General features: G+C 43.1%; 1 protein-coding gene across 1 annotated transcript in view; it reads left to right on the forward strand.

Moving 5' to 3' along the window:
- Positions 1–70: 70 nt before the first annotated feature.
- The window catches only part of LOC111961611 (tyrosine-protein kinase ABL1), a 64,652-nt gene continuing 48,820 nt past the window's right edge, over positions 71–15,902 (forward strand). The window contains exon 1 of the mRNA XM_023984009.2: positions 71–319. Within this exon, the coding sequence (XP_023839777.1) occupies positions 187–319 (133 nt within the window). The 5' untranslated portion in view covers positions 71–186. The remainder of the gene's footprint in view (positions 320–15,902) is intronic.

Below are 15,902 nucleotides of genomic sequence, written 5' to 3' on the forward strand. Positions count from 1 at the left end.
AAAACCCCTGGATTGGTGACAGAGGTGGGATGCAGAAGTGAACATCTGGAGAGGCCAAACTGACTGAGGGAAATCGCACCACGGAGGTGGTCCCTGCTCTCCATCCCCTGCCCACCAGGTGCCCCGGACCCAGGCACTGAGAGAGCCCAGTTTGGAGACCCGGCTGCGGCCTGGCACCCTGCCCTTATGGGGCAGCAGCCGGGGAAGTTTGTTGGGGACCAGAGGAGACCGAGTCTGCAGGCGCTGCACTTCATCAAGGGTGGGAAGAGAGAGTCATCACGACATGGGGCCCATCACTGTAACGTCTTCGCTGTGCATGGTAAGAACACACTTTCTGTACAATAACATCAGACTGAAGACGGCAAGGCCGTGCGGTTGATTCCGTTTCTGCAGAAACATGGACCCTTAACAACGTGATGAAACTTTGTTGCTCTTTGCTAAAACAAGCAAGGTGTTATAGCAAACCAGCACACATAGAAAGGTGCAGCAGCACACACAAATAGAATCTATGGCAGCACATGCAGTCAGGAGTGGAAGAGAGGAACAAATATGTGTCAAAAATAATTATACTGAACAAAAATAGAAACTCAACATGTAACAATTTCAATCGAAATGTTCATGTTTTTCAATCAACAAACAAAACACATTCACAGATGTGGCAGACATAAATAATATAATAAAATATAAAACAAAACAAACACATTTGCAGCAGCACTATCTGTGATCATGTTAGCTATTTTATTAGCTGAGATAACAAGCAAAAAATTAGTTTTTACAGCACCTTACACAACATGTATATACACTCATCTCCCAATTCACCCCATTCACTCTGTCCAATTTGAAATATTGTTGAGTAGTGGAGACCAGACCAGAATCAAACCTGGGCTGTCTCTTGCGGAGGTCATAAGTGAGATTTTCAAGAGGAAGAAAGTCCACAATCTGGTCAATCTACATTTTAAATGTAGGAGAGGAATTAGACGCCCACAGTAGGTGAATACATTTTTTTGAAAAGTATGATGGTCATAAACACATTTTCTCCGTCTGGATCAAGAACAAAGTCCCGCTGGGCATTAAGAAGATAGAGACAGGGGGTCATATCAAACTGTACATCTAGTATGTTCTGTGCAGCAGTATGTATAGATTGCCAAAATCTGATAATTTCTCTACAACTCCAAAATACATGCATATAGGTTCCACTTTCAGAGTTAGAAATGTCTGTATTCATTCTATGTAGTCTCACTGTGGTGAAATAAAATGTGTAAAAAATATATATAATTAGATTCTTTTTTACATTAGTAGAGGAGCAGTATACCCTGTCCCAAAGATCCGCCCATAACTCATCACTGATAGCCAGACAGGTTCTTTTCCCAGATTTCTTTCAAAGGAGTGAAGGAGGAGCCCACATTCTCAGAAAGGAGTCAAGATATAGGAGATTTTGCCTTTGATGGATTGTGCTGTAGCAAGAAGGTTCTCAACTTCATTCAGCTGAGCTCTAAAACCTCCCCTTGGAAGTGAATGAGGAAATTACGTGTCTAATTTAAAGATCTGGGAAAAAACGAAATTCGATTTTTTGAATTCACTGAATTCACTGCAGAGCACTTGAAAGGATTTCAGTGTAGTTGTGTTCTGATGAAACAGGTCTGAAAAGGTATGCCGGAGATTAAAGTTGGCATTACGCAGGGCTTTTGGCAAGTCTGGGTTGCATATTATAGGCGAGTGAGAGCATATCTGAGAGGAAATGCCAAGGTATTTCTTACAGTTCTTCCATCCTAGTAGAGTGTTGTAAATCACAAAGGTTTTGGTGATGTTGCCCACTTCACTAAAGTTATTAATGAATACAATTGAGTTTAGGGGCAATGAACCACAGGATTGGGCCTCTATCTGAATCCACATTGAGTCTTGTCTGTTTGTGATTCATGTTAGCAGGTTGCGAATTTGGGCAGACCAGCAGTACAATTGAAGGCATGGAAGGGCAAGACTCCCCTTAGATTCAGGTTTCGAAAGAGTGGAGAACTTGATCCTAGGTGTTTTTTTTGCCCCATTATAAATTTGGTGATGCTTTGGTTGGCGGTTTTGAAAAAAGAAACTGGGAGATGGCATGGGAGCATCTGAAATAAATAGTTCAATCTAGGGAGGATGTTCATACGCATAACATTGATTCTTCCGACTAAGCTAATTGGGAGGGAGATCCAGGTATGGAAATCGTTCTTGATGCGATCCAGGAGTGGGAGATAATTTTCCTTGAAACGGCTATTCAGAGCTTGTGTTGCAAAGATCCCAAGGTATTGAAACCCCTGTCTTCCATTGGAACAGGGAGAGTATCTTCATTTATCTGTTATTTTACCAGGTAAGTTGACTGAGAACACATTCTCATTTACAGCAACCACCTGGGGAATAGTTACAGGGGAGGAGGGGGATGAATGAGCCAATTGTAAGCTGGGGATTATTAGGTAGCCATGATGGTCAGATTGGGAATTTAGCCAGGACATCAGGTTTAACACCCCTACTCTTACAATAAGTGCCATGGGATTTTTAATGACCTCAGACAGTCAGGACACCTGTTTAACATCCCATCCAAAAGACAGCACCCTACACAGATTGTCCCCAATCACTGCCCTGGGATATTTTTTAGACCAGAGGAAAGAGTGCCTCCTACTGGTTCTCTAACACCACTTCCAGCAGCATCGGGTCTCCCATCCAGGACCAACCCTGCTTAGCTTCAGAAGAAAGCCAGTAGTGGTATGCAGGGTGGTATGCTGCTGGCTGGTGAGTGTAAGATTGAGAGGGTCAACAATGGATTTGTTCAAATGTATCTTATCTCCTGAAAACCTGCCATACTGAGCAATTGTCTAAAATGAGAGGGAGGTATTTCTCAGGGTTGGATATATAGAGCAAGACGACATCCACATAGAGCAAAATCTTTTGCTGAAGGCCGCCTGCAGAAACACCCATAATACTTGGATTGCTCCGTATCAACTCTGCCAAAGGCTCCACCCCCAACCAATAGAGAAAGGGGGACAGCGAGCATCCTTGTCTTGTGCCACTTCCCAAAGGGAATCTGTCAGAATTCAAATCAATTTGATTTGTCACGTACGCTGAATACAGCAGGTATTCCTTACTGTGAAATGCTTACTACAAGCCCTAACCAACATTGCAGTTCAAGAAATACTTACTAAATAAACTAACGTAAAAAAAAAAACAGAATCAAATCAAAAAGTAACAAGAAAATTACATAAAAATAACGAGGCTATATACAGGGGGTACTGGTACATTCAGACCGTTAGTAGTCACCATGGCATTTGGATGAGAATATAGGGACTGAATCCATTTAATAAAGTTTGGGCCCATATTGAACTTTTCTAAGATTGAGAACAGAAAGCTCCACTCCATCCTGTCGAACGCCTTCTCAGCATCCAGTGAAGCCAGCAGGACAGGGTTCTTCTGTTGGTTTACTTGATCTATAATATCAAAAAGACTACGAATGTTATCAGAAGAGTATCTGTCTCTAATAAATACAGTTTGGTCCGCTTTTATTATTTTGGGAAGAGGAGTGTTTAGTCTTTTGGCGAGCAATTTGGTAATTATTTTATAGTCGAAATCCAACAAGCTTATGGGCCGGAAGGACGAGCAGGATAGAGGGTCATTGTCTTTTTTGACCAACACTAATGCTGGCTGTGTACATACTCTGGGAAAGCTCAGTTTTTGCAAAAATCATCCAGCATTGACATGAAAATAGCGCTAAACTGAGGCCAAAAAGCTTTGTAGAACTCACTGGGTAATCTGTCTGTGCCTGGAGACTTGTTAGGTGGCATGGCGATAATTGCCTCTAGGACCTCCTCAGGAGTGGAGGAGGAGTTGAGATCTTATTGATCGGTCTGATAGTTTTGGAAGCGAGATTCCCTCTAGGAATGAATGGAGTTCTGCATCTGTATATTTTCTCTCAGAAGTAACATTTGCAGTAAAAATCATGAAAAGTTACGTTTATCTTATTTGGATCATATATGACCTCGTCATCTGCTGTTTGGATGGCCATGATTGTACGCTCTGACTGAACATTGGTAAGCAAGCAATCTGCTAGCCCTATTGCTATACTCATGGTATTTCTGTTTAGTAAAGAACGTTTTTTAATTTTTTTATCTCCTGAGTATAGTTCAAGTTCAGTTTGACTTTGGCTGCTTTATCCTGGAGCAGCCTGGAGTTGACTCCAGGAGTTGCTGTCTGGGTATTGTTTATGTACTTTTTCACAGCGTTCCAGCTCCCTCTCAAGATCTAACATGTGTGCTTCCATTGCTTTTTTCTTTGAGGAAGCATATGCAATTAGATGACCTCTTAGTGTGGCTTTGGCAGCGTCCCACATTGTGGCCGGAGAAACAGGAGAGTCATTGTTGTCTTGTGTGTAGTTGTCTATCCATGTAGTAACCAATGTATGGAATGCTTCATTTGACAACACGGTGTTGAATTTCCAGCCTTTGACCTCGGGATGTTTTTACAGAGGTCAACGCAGAGACGGACAAAGGTCTGAAAGTGCTATGGGTCCGATTGTAGAAGTGGCAGCATTTATGAAAAACTTGGGGATAAAAATGTAATCTATACGAGAGTAGGTGTTATGGACATTGGAGTAGTATGTATTGTCCATAGATTAGCTATTAGTCGCTCTACAGATATCTATCAGTCCCATCTCTTTAGTAAGCGAGTTCAACATCTTTGTCGATCTAGGGTTTGTGGTGGGGATTTGAGATGATTTGTCCAGAGTTGAGGGTACAATAAAACATTTCCAGCCAGCACTCCAAAGGAAACACAATGCTCATTGAACAGGGTTCTCATTTTCAAAATGTGTATTTATTTATTTCACCTTTATTTAACCAGGTAGGCCAGTTGAGAGCAGGTTCTCATTTACAACTGCGACCTGGCCAAGATAAAGCAAAGCAGTGCGACAAAAACAACAACACAAGAGTTACACATAAACAAACGTACAGTCAATAACACAATAGAAAGATCTTTGTACATTGTGTGCAAATGTAGAAGAGTAGGGAGGTAAGGCAATAAATAGGCCATGGAGGCGAAAATAATTACAATTTAGCATTAACACTGGAGTGATAGATGTGCAGATGATGATGTGCAAGTAGAGATACTGGGGTGCAAAAGAACAAGAGGAAAAGTAACAATATGGGGATCAGGTAGTTTGGTGTGCTATTTACAGATTGGCTGTGTGCAGATACAGTGATCGGTAAGCTACTCTGACAGCTGATGCTTAAAGTTATAGAGGGAGATTTAAGTCTCCAGCTTCAGTGATTTTTGCAATTCGTTCCAGTCATTGGCAGCAGAGAACTGGAAGGAAAGGCGGCCAAAGAAGGTGTTGGCTTTGGGGATGATCAGTGAAATATACCTGCTGGAGCGCGTGCTACGGGTGGATGTTGCTATGGTGACCAGTGAGCTGAGATAAGGTGGGGCTTTACCTAGCATAGACTAATAGATGACCTGGAGCCAGTGGGTTTGGCGACGAATATGTAATGAGGGCCAGCAAACGAGAGCATACAGGTCGCAGTGGTGGGTAGTATATGGGGCTTTGGTGACAAAACGGATGCCACTGTAATAGACTACATCCAGTTTGCTGAGTAGAGTGTTGGAGGCTATTTTGTCGAGGATCGGTAGGATAGTCAGTTTTACGAGGGTGTGTTTGGAAGCATGAGTGAAGGAGTCTTTGTTGCGAAATAGGAAGCCGATTCTAGAATTCATTTTGGATTGAAGATGCTTAATGTGAGTCTGGAAGGAGAGTTTACAGTCTAACCAGACACCTAGGTATTTGTAGTTGTCCACATATTCTAAGTCAGAACTGTCCAGAGTAGTGATGCTAGTCGGGCGGGAGGGTGCGGGCATAGCATGCATTTAGTTTTACTTGCATTTAAAAGCAGTTGGAGGCCTCGGAAGGAGTTTTGTATGGCATTGAAGCTCGTTTTGGAGGTTTGTTAGCACAGAGTCCAAGGAAGGGCCAGATGTATACAGAATGGTGTCGTGAAAGCAGGAGTATCAGTGTTAGGGGCGTATATGTTTAAGATAGTAATTGGTTGCCCATACAGTGACCCAGTAATCAGAATAAATCTCCCCTCCGGATCAGATATGTTTTTGTCAATTATGAATGGAACATGCTTACAGGATAAGTATGGCTGTGCCTCTACTGTTTGATTTGAAAGATGAGCAATACACCTGTCCCACCCAAGCTCTGCGGAGTTTAGCATGTTCGGCATCACAGAGGTGTGTCTCTTGTAAAAGCGCAATGTCTGCTTTTTCCTTTTTGAGAACACATAGTAGGTTTTTCAGTTTTATTGCATGACCTAGCCCATGGCAGTTCCATGTCAGTAGATGGAAGGTACTAGTTAAAACTTCTTATGGCTGAGATCCCGTTAACGGGAAAGTGCAGGGCGTTAAATTCAAACAACAGAAATCTCATAATTAAAATTCCTCAAACATGCAAGTATTTTACACCATTTTAAAGATAAACTTGTTGTTAATCCCACCACAGTGTCCGATTTCAAYAAGGCTTTARGACGAAAGCACARCATCTGATTATGTTAGGTCAGTACCWAGTCACAGAAAAACACAGCCATTTTTCCAGCCAAAGAGAGGAGTCACAAAAAGCAGAAATAGAGATAAAATTAATCACTAACCTTTGATGATCTTCATCAGATGACACTCATAGGACTTCATGTTACACAATACATGTATGTTTTGTTCGATAAAGTTCATATTTATATCCAAAAATCTTAGTTTACATTGGCGCGTTATGTTCAGTAATGTTTTGCCTCCAAAACATCCGGTGATTTTGCAGAGAGCCATCAATTTACAGAAATAGTCATAATAAACATTGATTTAAAGATACAAGTATTATACATGGAACTTTAGATAAACTTCTCGTTAATGCAACCGCTGTGTCAGATTTCAAAAAAGCTTTACGGAAAAAGCACCCCATGCAATAATCTGAGTACAGCGCTCAGAGACCAAAACAAGCCATACAGATACCCGCAATGTATTGTGTTGTGGAGTCAACAGAAGTCAGAAATAGCATTATAAATATTCACTTACCTTTGATCTTTATCAGAATGCACTCCCAGGAATCCCAGTTCCACAATAAATGTTTGTTTTGTTCGATAACGTCCATAATTTATGTCCAAATACCTCCTTTTTGTTCACGCGTTTAGTTCCAAAATCCAAATTGATGACGCGCAGGCCAGGCGAAAAGTCAAAAAGTTCCGTTACAGTCCGTAGAAACATGTCAAACGATGTATAGAATCAATCTTTAGGATGTTTTTAACATAAATCTTCAATAATGTTCCAACAGGAGAATTCCTTTCTCTGTAGAAATGCGATGGAACGCAGCTAACTCTCATGGGGGCGCGCCTGAGTGAGCTCGTGGCACTCTACCAGACACCTGACTCAATCAGCTCTTATTCCCTCATCCTTCACAGTAAAAGCATCAAACAAGGTTCTAAAGACMGTTGACATCTAGTGGAAGCCTTGGGAAGTGCAATATGACCCCATAGACACTGTATATTGGATAGGAAAACCTACAAACCTCAGATTGCCCACTTCCTGGTTTTTGCCTGTCATATGAGTTCTGTTATACTCACAGACATCATTCAAACAGTTTTAGAAACTGTCAGAGACTCCAGTCACTCAAGTCATAGACTGTTTTCTCTGCTACCGCACGGCAAGCGGTATCGGAGCGCCAAGTCTAGGACCAAAAGGCTCCTTAACAGCTTCTACGTCCCAGCCATAAGACTGCTGAACAATTAATCAAATGGCCACCGGACTATTTACATTGACCCACCCCCCCTCCATCTGTTTTGTACACTGCTGCTACTCACTGTTTATTATCTATGCATAGTTACTTCACCCCTACCTACATGTACAAATTACCTCAACTAACCTGTACCCCGCACACTGATTCTGTACCGGTACCCCCTGTATATAGCCTCATTATTGTGTTATTATTTTTTATTTTTTACTTTAGTTTATTTGGTAAATATTTTCTTAACCAACAGTGTAGTTCAAGAAGAGTTAAGGGCTTGTAAGTAAGCATTTCATGGTAAGGTCTACACTTGTTGTATTCCGCGCATGTGACAAATAAAAATTGATTTAAGAATTGGAAATTACTTTTGCGGAGCTCTCAGTTCCTGCGGTCATCTCGTTCAAGGGTCACGTGATCCCCAACATGCAACAATTTCAACAATTTTGCTGAGTTAAAGTTCATATAAGGAAATCAGTCAAGGGAGCATGCAAACGTTGTCGGCATTTTTCAAAAGTGTTGCATAAAGATTTGTTGGCATTTTATTGCTTTGAAATGTATAGGAATGAAGGATGCAGGTAGTGTTGTCCGTCTGGTGTAGAAGGATTGTTCTACTTAGTTATATCACCATCACCAGCTGGGTGTTCTGTGTGCAAGGAGTTTTGAATATTCGTTTTATTTCCTGTTACAATCCAGTTATTGTAGTTGAAGAGGAAGTTACTGCAAGGCCGTGTGCAGTATTGACATGATCACAACTGTTTTACAATAGTGTAACCAGTATTTGACTAGGCAGGTGTTATCTGACTTGTCTACTGAGATACAGTGCCTTCGGAAAGTATTCAGACCCCTTGACATTTTCCACATTTTGTTACGTTACAGCCTTATTCTAGAATGGATTAAATAAATGAAAATCCTCAGCAATCTACACACAATACCCCGTAATGACAAAGCGAAAACAGGTTTTTAGAAATTTTTGCAAATGTATAATAAACAGATATACCTTATTTACTTAAGTATTCAGACCCTTTGCTATGAGATTCGAAATTGAGCTCAGGTGCATCCTGTTTCCATTGATCATCCTTGATGTTTCTACAACTTGATTGGAGTCCATCTGTGGTAATTTTAAATTGATTGAACATGATTTGAAAGGCACACACCTGTCTATATAAGGTCCCACAGTTGACGGTGCATGTCAGAGCAAAAACCAAGCCATGGGGTCGAAGGAATTGTGTGTAGAGCTCAGAGACAGGATTATGTCGAGGCACAGATCTGGGGAAGGGTACCAAAAAATGTCTGCAGCATTGAAGGTTCCCAAGAACACAGTGGCCTCCATCATTCTTAATGGAAGAAGTTTGGAACTACCAAGACTTCCTAGAGCTGGCAAAGTGGCCAAACTGAGCAAACGGGGGAGAAGGGCTTTGGTCAGGGAGGTGACCAAGAACCCGATGGTCACTCTGACAGAGCTCTAGAGATCCTCTGTGGAGATGGGAGAACCTTCCAGAAGGTCAACCATCTCTAAAGCACTCCACCAATCAGGSCTTTTTATGGTGGCCAGATGGGAGCCACGACTCAGTAAAAGGCACATGACAGCCCGCTTGGAGTTTGCCAAAAGGCACCTCTAGACTCAGAGTATGAGAAACAAGATTCTCTGGTCTGATGAAACCAAGATAGAACTCTTTGGCATGAATGCTAAGTGTCACATCTGGAGGAAACCTGGCACCATCCCTACGGTGAAGCATGGTGATGGCAGCATCATGCTGTGGGGATGTTTTTCAGTGGCAGGGACTGGGACACTAGTCAGGATCGAGGCAAAGCTGAACAGAGCAAATTACAGAGATCCTTCATGAAAACCTACTCCAGAGCGCTCAGTTCCTCAAACTGGAGCGAAGGTTCACCTTCCAACAGGACAACGACCTTAAGCACACAGCCAAGACAATGCAAGAGTGGCTTCGTGATAAGTCTCTGAATGTCCTTGAGTGGTCCAGCCAGAGCCCGGACTTGAACCCAATCAAACATATCTGGAGAGACCTGAAAATAGCTGTGCAGCAATGCTCCCCATCTAACCTGACAGAGCTTGAGAGGATCTGCAGAGAAGATTGGGAGAAACTCCCAAAATACAGGTGTGCCAGGCTAGCAGCGTCATACCACAGAAAACTTAATGTTGTAATCACTGCCAAAGGTGTTTTAACAAAGTACGTAGTTAAGGGTCTGAATACTTTGTATTTTTAGAAATTGGTAAACATTTCTAAACCTGTTTTTGCTTCGTCATTATGGGGTATTTTGTGTAGATTGAGGAAAAATTATTATTTAATACATTTTAGAATAAGGCTGTAACGTAACAAAATGTGGAAAAAGTCAAGCGGTCTGAATACTTTCCGAAGGTACTGTACAGGATTGTGTCCTTTTCAATTGAAATAAATAAATTAGGCCCTAATCTATGGAATTCACATGACTGGGCAGGGCGCAGACATGGGTGGGCCTGGGAGGGCATAGGCCCACCCACTTTGGAGCCAGTTTTGCCCCACAAAAGGTTTCTATTACATACAGAATTACTCCTCAATTTCATCAGCTGTCCGGGTGGCTGGTCTCAGACAATCCCGCAGGGGAAGAAGCTGGATGTGAAGGTCCTGGGCTGGCATGGTTACGGGTTGTCTGTGGTTGTGAGGTCGGTTGGACGTACTGCCAAATTCTCTAAAACCACTTTGGAGGCGGCTTATGGTAGAGAAATTAACATTAAATTCTTCGGCAACAGTTCCGGTAGACATTTCTGCCAATTGCACACTCCCTCAAAACATGAGGCATCTGTGGCGTTGTTGTATCACAAAACTGGACATTTTAAAGTGGCCTATTATTGTCCCCCAGCACAATGTGCACCTGTGTAATGATCATGCTGTTTAATCAGCTTGTTGATATGCCACACCTGTCAGGTGGATTGATTATCTTGGCAAAGGAGAAATTCTCACTAGCAGGGATGTAAACAAATTTGTGCACAACATTTGAGAGACATTTATGGGATCTTTTATTTCAGCTAATGAAACATGGTACCAACACTTTACATGTTGCGTTTATATTTTTGTTTAGTGTAGATATATACGTTTTATGATCATCATAGTCCTAGTAAGGATGAAGTAGGGGAGCCAGTTCAAACAAAACAAAACTAAAAGGTGCTGCCAGTAAATGGAAAAGAGGGCTGGAGTGATCTGGGTCAGTGGCAGGATTGTTTTTTTTCTTTTTTTTTCTTTCTTCCTGCGATGAGTCGAGTAGGTTACGAGAGGATGTGAGTCATGTAGCTAGAGGAGGGAAATGTCAGCACTCAGTCACTTACATACGATGTTGTTCTGCTAGCCTATGCAAAGTTTCTCACCGGGCAGGTTTAGACCTCCACACGCATCCAGGGAGAGAAGCAGAGAGGGGCAAGCAAAGACCTGTCCCCCCCTGTACCACTGTGTTGGGCTTCTAGAGATGGTAATTGGAGGAGGATAGTCTTTCCTACATGATTTCCTCTCGCATTTCATATAACAACAAGGGATATAAAGCGTGTGTCATTTGACCCCTGGTCATTGCTGTAGTTCCTTATCCGCTCTTGTTTTTTTCCCCAAGGGCGCTTGCACCAGGGCATGACAGCTGCCTGCTGGGATGTTTTTGCAGGGATTCAGGAAATGGAAATGCTGTGTAAATGGATCTAAAGGCAGTTGAGGAGATGCATTGTTTTCTTTCCCTTTGTCCCCTCAAAAACAAGCCTAGAACAGGAAGGAGGAAAGCAGTGTGGGTCGAGGATGGAGTTTGTAGGGCTGTGAAAGGAGTGAGGCCATTCCCCCAGATTCCTGACTTTCCAAGCTATTTCCCTCTGATGCTGCTGGCTGCATCTTGGCCTCTTCCACGATTCATGTAGGCTAACATATAGGAAATATACTGCCATTTTATAAGGCCTACATCCTTGGGAAAAATCGAATGAGGCAGCCCCACTTACCTGATTTAGCCCTAAGAATTATAAGAGGTACATTTATTTTGTCTGGAAAACAGACTCTGACATCTGCTTGGTCATATTACAATGCTCGCTTCGAGGCAAGCAACCTGCCTTGTTGCTTACCTCGCAGCAAGCATAGAAGGCATTTAGCTTGTCTGATAGGCTCGCATCACTGGGTAGCTCACGGCTGAGATTCCCTTGGTAATATGACCAAGAAGATGTCAGAGTCTTATGTTTTCCAGACAAAATTAATGAATGTCTTATTCTTAGGCCTAAGTCAGGTAAGTGGGGCTGCCTCGTTAGATTTTTCCAAGGATGTGGGCCTAATAAAATGGCATGAGAGCACCAGCTGTTCCGAACATCTGTGTGATCTCGCTCTCCGTAGCCGATGTGTACTTGGAGCATGGCAAGTGTCTTCACTGTCATTTACAAACTCCCTGACCCAGTCTGTAATACCTACATGTTTCAAGCAGACCACCATAGTCCCTGTGTCCAAGAACACCAAGGTAACCTGTCTAAATGACTATAGCCCAGTAGCACTCACATCTGTAGCCATGAAATGCTTTGAAAGGCTGGTCATGGCTCACATCAACAACCGATCCACAAATGGCACAATCTCTATTGCACTCCACACTGCCCTCTCCCAAGAGAAACACCTATGTGAGAATGTTGTTTATTGACTACAGCTCAGCGTTCAACACCATAGTGCCCTCAAAGCTCAACATTAAGCTCAGGAACCTGGGACTGAGCACCTCCCACTGCTGCTTGATCCTGGACTTCCTGATGGGCCGCCCCCAGATGGTGAGGGTAGGCAACAACACATACGCCACGCTGACCCTCAACACGGGGGCTCTTCAGGGGTGCGTGCTTAGTCCCCTTCTGTACTCCCTGTTCACCAACGACTGCATGGCTACACGACTCCAACATCATCATTAAGGTTGCTGATGACATGACTGTGATAGGCCTGATCACCGATGACGATGAGACAGCCTATAGGGAGGAGATCAGTGACTTTCTTTCCCTCAGTGGCAGCAAGACAAAGGAGCTTATCGTGTACAACAGGAAATTCAGCACCAAGCACGCCCCTATCCATATCGACAGGGCTGTAGTGAAGCGGATCGAGAGGTGTCCGCATCACCAAGGACTTAACATTGAGTATGGCAACTTCTTGGCATCCGACCGCTAGGCACTACAGAGGGTTCGTGCGTACGACCCAGTACATCACTGGGGCAGAGCTTCCTGCCTTCCAGGACCTCTATACCAGGCGGTTTCAGATACCAGACAGTGTCAGGAAGGCCCTAAATTGTCAGACTCCAGCCACCCAAGTCATAGACTGTTCCCTCTGCTACCGCACGGCAAGCGGTACCAATGCACCAAGTCTGGAACCAACAACCCTGAACAGCTTCTACCCCCAAGCCGTGACACTGCTAAATAGTTAACCAAATAGCTACCCGGACTAACTCTTGACTCATCACATACGCTGCTGCTACTTCTTATCCATCCTTTTGCATAGTCACTTTACCACTACCTATATGTACATATCTACCTCAATTACCTTGTACCCTTGCACATCAACTCGGTACTGGTACCCCATGCACATCGCTAAGTTATCGTTAGTCATTGTGTATCTATTCCTTGTGTTATTCTCTTTCTATTATTTTTAAAATGTTCTCTCTGCATTGTTGGGTATTAAGCATTTCACTGTTAGACAACTCCTGTTGTTTCCGAAGCTTGTGACGAAGAATGTTTTGTTGTTGATAATTTTGACTTCGATACCAGGTTTAGTATTACAATACTCGATATCATCACGATACTCAATACCAAAACGATACCTTGGCAAAAAATAAGGCATATTAGTCAACAGGGGCATCATGTACTGCATACCACTGCTGGCTTGCTTCTGAAGCTAAGCAGGGTTGGTCCTGGATGGGAAACCAGATGCTGCTGGAAGTGGTGTTAGAGGGCCAGTAGGAGGCACTCCTTCCTCTGGTCTAAAAAAATATCCTAATGCCCCAGGGCAGTGACACTGCCCTGTGTAGGGTGCAGTCTTTCGGATTGGACGTTAAACTGGTGTTCTGACTCTTTGAGGTCATTAAAGATCCCATGGCAGTTATCGTAAGAGTAGTGGTGTTAACCCCGGTGTCCTGGCTAAATTCCCAATCTGGCCCTCAAACCATCATGGTCACCTAATAATCCCCAGTTTACAATTGGCTCATTCATCCCTCTCCTCTGTAACTATTCCCCAGGTTGTTGCTGTAAATGAGAACGTGTTCTCAGTCAACTTACCTGGTAAAATAACGGATAAATATATATTTTTAAATGTACCCCATAAATCTGAGAGGGAACAAAGTACGTGAGGATGGCTGGGCTGGGCTGGGCTGGCTGGCTGGCTGGCTGGGGGGGGGGATTTTACACCTAAAACAGCTTTTTCCTGCAATCTAGTCAAAATCATTATGCTTAATTCTATGTAATTTTTAACAAATATTTTTCTGCATATCTAAGCATACCTCTTGATGTCTGTATCCTCCTGACTGGTGGTTATTTTTTTAAATAAACTAAATATGCATCTCTGCTAAAATCTGGGTAAAAGATTGAAAGGAATGGGAGTCTTATTCAATATAAGTTAGTTTGCTTTTCTAAAGTCTACCAACCTTGCCAGCACGCATGCCAGCTAAGATGTTAACTTCAGCTCCCTGTTCACACATGACTGATTGGCCAAGCACGCCTACAACTCAATCATTAAGTTGGCAGATGATGCAACAGTAGAAGGCTTGATTACCAACAATGACAAGACAGCTTACATGGAGGAGTTGTGGGCTCTGGGAGTGTGGTGCTAGGAAAATAACCTCTCACTCAACGTCAACAAAACAAAGGAGATGATCGTGGACTTCAGGAAACAGCAGAGGGAGCACCCCCTTATCCACATCGACGGGACTGCAGTGGAGAAGGTGGAAAGTTTTAAGTTCCTCGGCGTACACATCACTGACAAACTGAAATGTTCCACCCACACAGACAGTGTGGTGAAGAAGGTGCAACAACGCCTTTTCAACCTCAGAAGGCTGAAGAAATTTGGCTTGGCACCTAAAACCCTCACAAACTTTTACAGATGCACAATTGAAAGCATCCTGTTGGGCTGTATCACCGCTTGGTACGGCAACTGCACCGCCCGCAACTACAAGGCTCTCCAGAGGGTGGTGCGGTCTGCCAAACGCTTCACCGGGGGCAAACTACCTGCCCTCCAGGACACCTACAGCACCCGATGTCACAGGAAGGCCAAAAAGATTGTCAAGAACATCAACCACCTGAGCCACTGCCTGTTCACCCGCTATCATCCAGTACGGGTGCATCAAAGCTGGGACCGAGAGACTGAGAAGCTGTTTTTATCTCAAGGTCATCAGACTGTTAAACAGCCATCACTAGCACATTAGAGGCTGCTGCCTATATACTTAGACTTGCAATCACTGGCCACTTTAATAAATTGAACACTAGTCCCTTTAATAATGTTTACTAATTACTCATCTCATATGTGTATATACTGACTTCTATACTATTCTACTGTATCTTAGTCTATGCCGCTCTGACATTGCTCGTCCATATATTTATATATTCTTAATACCATTGCTTTACTTAGATTTGTGTGTATTGGGTATATGTTGTGAAATTGTTAGATATTACTGCACTGTCGGAGCTAGAAACACAAGCATGTCCCAAATATTTGGGATATATTTTATTGTACTGATCAACGACATTTGCATAAAGTAGCTTATTTTATAAAAGTGCGCGCTGTCTCTCTTAACCAGTAATGATGTCACTCACGAGGCAAGAGGGGGGTGGCCCGTCGGAACCCTATTCACACCCTGTCAGTTTGCTGAAGCAATAGATCATTTGGGAGAGACGTGAGAGAGACGTGAGAGAGACCTGAGACTATCATCCTCCAATTACCATCTCTAGAAGCCCAACTTTTATGTCACAAAGTGACACAAAGTCACAAAGTGCTGTACAGAAACCCAGCCTAAAATCCCAAACAGAAAGCATTGCAGATGTAGAAGCACGGTGGCTAGGAAATACTCCCTAGAAAGGCCAGAACCTAGGAAGAAACCAAGAGAGGAACCAGGTTCTGAGGGGTGGCCAGTCCTCTTCTGGCTGTGCCGG

Source organism: Salvelinus sp. IW2-2015, linkage group LG4q.1:29, assembly GCF_002910315.2.
Source record: "Salvelinus sp. IW2-2015 linkage group LG4q.1:29, ASM291031v2, whole genome shotgun sequence".
Lineage (NCBI taxonomy): Eukaryota > Metazoa > Chordata > Actinopteri > Salmoniformes > Salmonidae > Salvelinus > Salvelinus sp. IW2-2015.